The sequence below is a fragment of the Helianthus annuus genome, chromosome 8 (assembly GCF_002127325.2).
Source record: "Helianthus annuus cultivar XRQ/B chromosome 8, HanXRQr2.0-SUNRISE, whole genome shotgun sequence".
NCBI classification, from domain to species: Eukaryota; Viridiplantae; Streptophyta; class Magnoliopsida; order Asterales; family Asteraceae; genus Helianthus; species Helianthus annuus.
In genome coordinates this window covers 25796328-25804810 of record NC_035440.2, presented here as the reverse complement: position 1 = coordinate 25804810, position 8483 = coordinate 25796328, and the positions used below count along the sequence as shown (strand labels likewise).

Below are 8483 nucleotides of genomic sequence, written 5' to 3'. Positions count from 1 at the left end.
GATAGGAATCGTAGGTTTGACACCGGTTTATAATCCTCTACACAAAAACGGTTCGTGAACTGAAACCAAATTTCAACCCGAACTGAAACCCATTTGTAACCGACAAGCAAAGGAACCTGTTTGAGCCAGATGGAAATCATAGGTTTGAACCTGAACTGAACCGGTAAAAAGCTGCTCAAAACTGGTTAAAACCAGTCTACAAACTGACATAATCCGAACCGGTTTAAAACCAAAATTGGTTTTCACTTTTCATTTACCTAGTTGAACCAGTTTAGGGTTTGGAACCAATTTGTGCACATCTAGGGTCGTGAGCCTGTTCGAGCTTGATAAGTGAATCTCAAGCTCGGGCTTGTTCACTATTGAGCTATTGTTGAAAAGGTTATAGCATTCCGACACGGAGGGAAATCAGAATTTGAGGATTAAACAGTTGAGTTTACTTCAAAGGATTTATTAGGTGAAAAGTCTTACGACCCTGTTCTTGTTGAAGCTTCATATAATTCGTGGGTCCAGTTGCTTAAAGAAACATCAGAGACCAGTGGTGATTTTGCGTTAGAGGAGGCAAATAAGAGATCGAAACTCGAGGAGAAGCATCTTAAAGCGGAGTCTGTTAGGAAGAAATCCAAAGAGAAGAAATTAGCAAAATGGGAAGCTCAGGGATATCGATCTCTGTCGGTTAAAGATGTAGTGCTACCACAAGCTTATGTCCTGTCGGATTCGGGTTTGGTAAATTTAGTTTATGGAGACTGCACTCAGCCGTCGAAAATTTGTCCATCAGAGCCATGTATAATATTTAGGTAATTACTTTTCCTCTTTTTATCACTTGTGAATATATGAATCAGTCCTTTTTGGGGGTTCTTTTTCATGAATCTGTCATTATCAATTAGGGACATGTACGGTTCGGTTCGGTTTTCGGTTATTGAAACCGTTCGGTTATTGTAAACTGTTCGGTTTTGGTTTCGGCTTTTTCGGTTTTAGCAACAGTTCGGTTCAGTTTTTCGGTTTTTGGAACAAAATTAAGTAACATTCAAAAATAAAAAGTAACGATTTAAGAATCTTTCTTAGATGTTTAAATTTAAGTTATTTTGTTTAACGTTTTTTTATTAATATTGTTCACATAATCCTAACCTTCTAATCTATTTTTATGTTTCTCTGAAGTTTTATTATGACATTTTCCTTTATAATACTTTGAAAATCATTTAGTTTTTACGCTAAATTTTGTTATTTCTTGTTCAACGGATAAATCATGTCAAAGATAAATAAACATGCTAACGTTTTTATTATAAATACTTAAAATTCAAGAATAAAACTAATAATTCCTATATCAATATATAATAAACACCTAAAACATGACTATTTAGGTTATTCGGTTCGGTTTTCTGGTTTTCATATAATGCAAAACCGTTTCGGTTTCTTCAGTTTGTTTTTTTTTTAGATTTTGTGCAGTTCGGGTTTTTTCGGTTCAGTTTTTTGGTTTTTTGCTCACATCTATTATCAGTGGCTATTATATCTTGCTTTTGTTTTCATATCTGTCTTTTTACCATGCTGCTTCATTTGTATTTGTTCTGTTGCAGTTGTGTGGATGATTCTGGAACTTGGGGCCACGGTGGTATGTATGATGCACTCGCTAGACTTTCATCACAAATTCCAGAAGCATATGAGCACGCTTCTGAATTCGGGGACCTTCATCTTGGTGATCTCCATCTTTTAGAAATTACTGGTCAGCTTCTAAGTTCTTGATCAAAGCGGTTGTTTAACGTGTTTGTTCGCATTCAATTTTTAAACGCCTGTTTGTGCAGCAGGTGAAGATGAGGAGAATAAAGATGGTAATGCTAATCATTGGGTAGCTCTAGCTGTGGTTCAAACGTATAATCCCAGACGCAAAGTGCCTCGTAGCAGTATCTCTATTCCTGAACTGGAACAGTGCTTGTCGAAAGCTTCGTTTTCTGCTGCTCAAAAGGGTCGGGTATGTTTGGTTTATTCTTATTGCTAACTTGTTTGATTTATTTTAATTTTATTGAAATTCTTAATAGCTTCGATCCACATGCCGCGAATTGGTCATCAGAATGGGTCAGACCGGTCAGAAGGGTACTCGGTTGAACGTCTTATTAGGAAATATGCTGCTTATATTGCATAAAGATATATGTGTGAGTCCTTTCAGAACCACTCAACAAAATGTGATAATATTATTGCATCGGCATGAAGGCTTTATGAACCAAAAGGCTTATATGGCATAAAGATATATTTGTTACAGGTGGCTGATGTAGTACTGCATGAAGGCTATGTTGTCAAAGACGCAAGGCGCATCGGCCTCGCCCGGAGCCTAGGCGCAAGGCGTAAAAAAAGTGTGGGCTTTTTTAAGAAAAGCGCACATAGAGAAAAAAATATAAAAAATATGTTATGCTTTGAAAATAAATAATATTCCACATATAAAATTAAAAAAAAAAAAAACTATTATACATGCCATTTAATTTAGTTGAACTCGTGCGTGCCCACACGAATGCAGCTCCGGAAACCCGGGCCCGCGTGAGCCAGTTTTTGCACGCACTCGGTTTCTGTTTTACCTTTGTTCCCTGCGCCTCAACCACGTTTTTTGCGCCTAGGCGCGCGCTTTTTGCGCCTCAGAACTGTTTTTTTCAAAAAAAGCCCGTTTTTGCGCCTAGGCTACCACCAGGCGCTGTAGGTGCGCCTCGCTGCGCCCGGGCGCGCGCTTTTTGTGGTTTTGACAACATAGCATGAAGGCCAAACATTTGATCTCTCCATGGTTTTGCACTTGGTGACAATTTTGTGTGACAGGGAATCATATAAACCAAAAGGCTTTATGTCTATTGTATGTCACTTACTACTTTTTTAATACAAGTAATGTTTCAATATGTAAAAAAACTACACTATGCAGAACTGAATATTATATTATACTCTTTCTTGGGTTTATTTTAGGTACATAGATCACTTGCGGATGTTATTGGTACCTATTCGAAGTGGATGTTCGTTCATTTATGTTCATGAACATTCTTTTATATTCGTGAACGTTCATTTATGTTCGTTTAAATTTTAATAAATACTTAAATAGTTATATTTATATAAATATTAGGTTTTCTAACTACTTATATAAATATAACTAATTAGTATATATATGAACCTTTATTTATATGTGTTTTCGGATGAAATGTAATATATTAGACTTGTTTCTTCAATCATGTTAATTTATGTTTATTCAAATATGTTAAGTTAATTTTTTTATGTTCGTTTGTGTTCATTTATGTTCGTGAACTGTTCGTTTAGGCTTTAAACGAACGAACATAAACGAACACGAACATACCCGATTTCTTAATGAACGAACACGAACAAAAAAATTTGTTCGATTATATGTTCGTGTTCGTTCGGTTCGTTTACAGGACTAATGAGACGGATAGGATGGGACGGGAGAGGGACGGCACGGTGTGCCGGCATTACCGGACCTCGATGGGGTGGGGGTGGTCCCCCATACCCTATAGCCTAAGAGATCAGACCTCTGTAATTGTGGGTCCAGGTTGACCCATCAACATTTTTTTGTTAAATATTTATTAATAGGTAACACACATTAAATATAAAGGATAAATTACATTTTTCGTCCTTTATATTTAGACTGCGGGGTATGGGGCGGGAGTTTGGGCGTGGGTAGGGGGAAAACGCCCAAGCCACCACCCCGGGTGGGCATGAGTTTCGGCGTGGCCCTTGGGGCATGGGTTTCAAGCCGGGCGTGGGGCGGTCTGGCCAAGCTGACATGGCGGGTTGTGAACGGCCAAACCAAACTAGCCATTGGGCTAGCCGTTGGTCTATTTAAAAAAAATTCCTTTATAAATACTTTACAATATTTATCATTTTTCTCACACAATCTCGCCATGAGTTCTTCAAGTTATACTGAATCGTCATCATCATCTGACGATGAGGCGGATATATTTCTACAAACGATCGCGACGGTGGTGAAAGTTATCGTTGAAAACGAAGAGGAGGAGGAAGAGAGTCAACAACCTAAACGCAGAAGAAGGTACCTTCGATCTGATTTGGTGGAACATGTTTCAACAATTCCTGGGTTCGAAACCGACGAAGACGACGAAGAATGATTGTTTTTTATTTTAATAATTATTATGTTTGTTTATGTATTTAAAAAAATATGTTTTTTTATGTATTTAATTAATTTAAATATATATTAAAAAAATGGTGATGTGGCTAGGCCACGCCGGCCCAACCCAAGCCCCACCATACCCCATTAAAACTTGGGTTTGGGTTAACATTCAGGTGTCAGCAATTGCCCCAACCCACGCCCAACCCAAGCTCCACCATACCCCGCAGTCTTATATCGGATTGCAGTGGATACCCTTTAACTTTAATTATTACAGTAACAGTCCTTTATTTGAAAAACTCATTACACCCTACGTTCTTTAACACTAACCCGGTTAAAATTTTCAGTTAAGTTATACATATGCCTTGCACATGAGGGTAAGTTGGTAATTTTACCAGTAAAAGTGTAATTTATATTTTTATAGTTATATTTATACACAAAACACACACTCGACATAAAGTATCATCACTCTGTACTTCTCCAAAAAGCCCTCTCTAGCCTTCAAACCTAAACGCCACACCACTGTCGCTCCAGCCACCGAGGGTCACACACTATCTAAACACCCGGAAGCGCTCTCTCTCTAAACACTGCTGTCGGAGTTACCATTCCGGCCACAACATAAACCGCCATCGCTCCGGTCCTTCTTCTCCGTCTCTGACCACTAAAGTCGCCGTCGCTACACACGAATACCAGATCTGGAACCCTATCCGATCATGGTTTGTTTTTTCCTTTTTTGTTTGTTGGTTTTGATTTATTAATTTTAAACAAGGATTTGCCTGTCAAGAACTCTAATTTGGTGAGATATGTATGTAGATCTGTAAATATTAGTTGATGTAATTTGGTTCATGTAGGCTGGTGGCCATTGTTGGTTGTTAATAAAATTCGAACTTTAGAAAAAGAAAAAAAAAAAAAAACCCCTCTAATTTTGATCCCATTGTTCATGCGTATTCTCTTAGGATTCCTTGATTTAAAATCTGGTGAAAACCATATCATTTATTAATGTTTAGTGGAAGTGTTTTATAAATGAGAAATCATGACTGCCAACAGGTCTGTTTGTGTGGTGGTGATAGTGATGATGGTGTGGATGGCAGGTGGTGGTGGTGACAAATGGAGGAGAAGAAAACAATGAGAAAATGATAAGGTTTTATTTATGAATGTATTTAAAGAAAAGGGTACCCTAAAATTACCAACTTACCCTCATGTGCAAAGCACATGTCTAATTTAACTAAAAATTTTAACTAGGTTAGTGCTAAAGGACGTAGGGTGTAACGAGTTCTCCAAATAAAGGACTGTAACTGTAATTATTAAAGTTAAAGGGTATCCATCGCAATCTGATATAAAAATAAAGGACGAAAAGAGTAATTTACCCAAATATAAAATATCCCCACAAAAACTATATATACATTGGACCTTTTTTATTTCGACAAGTTTTTAAAGTTTTATCCATAGTTATCAAAAGCGAGCGCCTTGTGCGCCTAGGCGCAATTTACAGGCGAGGCGCAATTATTGCGCTTGTTTAGACGCGATTCCCAGATTCTGACGGCTTCCGACCACTTTCTGTAAATTCCGGCAAGATTCTGAAAATAAACTCAGGCTTAGGCAGCCGCGTTTAGCGTAGAGGAGGAGAGATGGAGTAAAATGGGTCAAAGACAACAGCTGCTCGTGGTGTTCTGATGGCCGGAGACCAGAGTTTAAGGTGGCCGGAGATCGGAGTTGTAGGGTAGTGAGAGAGAAGGAAGAAGAAACGTTGAGGGGTAAAGGATAGGAAAGGGGAGAGAGAGACATATATGTGCAGAGACTGAAACAAACCTTTTAAGTGGGTTACTGTTTAAAAGACTGTTAAAAGTGACTGAACATATATGTGTAGAGACTGAACAGTGACTAATTACTAGCATAGGGCTAGGGCTAGGCTAGTCTTACAAAGCATATTATATATTTTTTATTTTCTTTATATGTGCGCTTTTTTTTCTCGGGCCCGCGCTTTTTTTGCACCTAGTGCCTAGGCCGCAGGCGAGGCCTATGCGCCTTTAGTGCGCCTAACGCCTTTGATAACTATGGTTTTATCTTTTTGACCCGTTGAAGATGAAGTTGACTTAAATAGACTTATATGTCGCTGGCAGTTGCAAATAGTGTGATTTTAGGTTTAACAATTATTTCTATCTTTGATGGAGTTTCATTTTATGCTATGTAGTTAAGACCTATGTTGTCAAAAGCCCCGTGAGCAACTTGGTTTTCCTGCCTGTTGAATGCTTACATATTTGTTATTGTGTTTCAGGAATGGCTGGTGATCAAAGGTGGTGTTGTAACAAAGTATAAAAGGTAACAATTTTATTTTTATTGTAAAAACAAACAGGCCTTGATTGCTCGAACATAATTTGGCACCTTGTGACTTGTGGGACCATGTCAAACGACATGTGTCGTGGTCTGATTGGTACAGAGGTTAAATGTCAGGTGAATAAAATTAATGAGCTTCTAGTCGGGTCGGTTTTTTTCATTTACACGGAATTAGATTGCAATAAGCATCTATTTTGTTGCTTCAAGTTATCGTGGATTTGGCGGTTTGATCCTATTAAGGAAGACGGGGATGTTGAGGTTATGTCATCTATTTGTATAATAGCACTAATGGCTTATATGTAGAACTGATATGTCGTTAAATGGATGTTAGCTTGCTTAGTACACAGGGAATGCAAATAGCTAAATACAGACGCCTGACTTTTTCCCTTAGATTTTGAGGACAACTAAGGGGTTGTTTGGTAGTCTCTTAATGACCATTCAGATGCTACCTCTTAATGGTTTAAAACCTCTGAATGAATAAGAGGTAACCTCAAGTCTGAATGGTTAAGAGGTAACCTCTAAATGGTAAATCATCACATGTCACATTCTTCTACATTCTCATTGGTAAAATTCTTAATGATTCCATTAAGAGGTAGCCTCTTAATGACTATTCAGAGGCTACCAAACAACCCCTAAATGTCTAGGCCATAGATATCTGATTATATCTTTATAGTCAGAAGGTGGGGATGTTGAAATTGCTACAAAAAGTTACAAAGGTGTCGACTATGTTCTTAAGTTAAATATATAAATAACTAACCGCTACAGTTAACTTTTGCTCTTTTTGTTTAGTTCTGGTGATACCGGACGGGTAGCAGAACGAACTGAAATGATAATATCCGAGTTCCCGCCGCATCACGCGGGTAACCCCACTAGTCTTGTTGCATATGAGATCTAAATTCAGGTGCGGTCACATTACTAAATGGTGCTGATTGTGCACCTCGTCATCAAAAAGAGGGAACTTTTGGTGCGTAATTAGTTGGTGCGGCCTGAACCCGCACTTTCAAATTTATTTCACCGCACCCTCAAATGGATTGTGTACTAGTGTCATGAACTTTTAGAACATAACCTTTTCATCTAATAATCAATTTTAGGAAACTGAAGCCATTAAACTTCACATATAACAACAGATCTATCTGTTCAATTTTATTAATCAAATCCTCTACGGTTTAAATGATCTACATAAACACAGACAAAAGGCAATATCAAATACATAATTTTCCAAAAAAAACCAGTAAAACAAAACAGCGATGTATACATGTTCCTATCACAATCAGTAGCCTAAACAAGCATACAAAACCATACCGAACGAATCGCATCTAAAACCACTAGATTCATGTCAAACACGCAAATAATCACACAAATCACCACTAAGCAAATAGATCACCTGCTAGTTCATAAAATCAAACACATAACATATATCGATTGAAACGTAATCACAAGCACTTACCGATGGAATTTCTTCAAGAGCTCAACAATCAATATCTTACATGTGTTTAGGGTAGGCCATGCTTCTACAGAGGCAGATTTAGTTGAAACCAAACATGTGAATACATACACATACATACATAAACCTAAATTCTTATAACTTAAACAATCATGCCAATTTGAGATTGAGATAATGCTTACCCAAACACAATTTGATGCAAAATGGTAACGAATGACACCAAAGTTATGTAACTACGCTTTTAGTTATATTGTTCAATCTAAAAGCAGTCTTAGATAGAACTCTTAGCAAGCTGACGTGAAGCAATTTGTTAATAGAGGTGCTGCCTGCTACGTTACAAATGAACCATTACAACCTCATCGTAAAAAGTTCTCACCTTTTTTGTAACAAAAGTAATTGATTTGCATACAATCCTACAAATGAACCATTACAACCTAATACGGACTAAACATGTTTCCAAATATATAAACCACACTCCTCTAATGTTTAAACATATAACTTCCTTCTTATTTTTTGAAATTACAAGAAAACTATTAAGACTTTAATATTCAATTTTACCCCAACCGTACCGATTCTGACCGAATAACAACAATATCGGTATCAATA

General features: G+C 37.4%; 1 protein-coding gene across 1 annotated transcript; it reads left to right on the top strand.

Annotated features, from left to right (window-relative positions):
• Window positions 1-273: 273 nt before the first annotated feature.
• Window positions 274-2984, top strand: LOC110872459 (probable helicase CHR10). The gene is made up of 5 exons (XM_035976533.1): window positions 274-794; window positions 1572-1717; window positions 1797-1963; window positions 2031-2827; window positions 2935-2984. The coding sequence occupies exons 2-4, from the start codon at window positions 1609-1611 to the stop codon at window positions 2232-2234; spliced, it is 480 nt and encodes a 159-aa protein (XP_035832426.1). The 5' UTR covers window positions 274-794; window positions 1572-1608; the 3' UTR covers window positions 2235-2827; window positions 2935-2984.
• Window positions 2985-8483: the final 5499 nt, after the last annotated feature.

Coding starts and splice junctions, on each gene's coding strand:
- LOC110872459 (XM_035976533.1), top strand. CDS start 1,609: ATGTATGATGCACTCGCTAGACTTTCATCACAAATTCCAGAAGCATAT. Junction 1,718..1,796: donor CCATCTTTTAGAAATTACTG/GTCAGCTTCTAA, acceptor CTGTTTGTGCAG/CAGGTGAAGATGAGGAGAAT. Junction 1,964..2,030: donor CTGCTGCTCAAAAGGGTCGG/GTATGTTTGGTT, acceptor AATTCTTAATAG/CTTCGATCCACATGCCGCGA.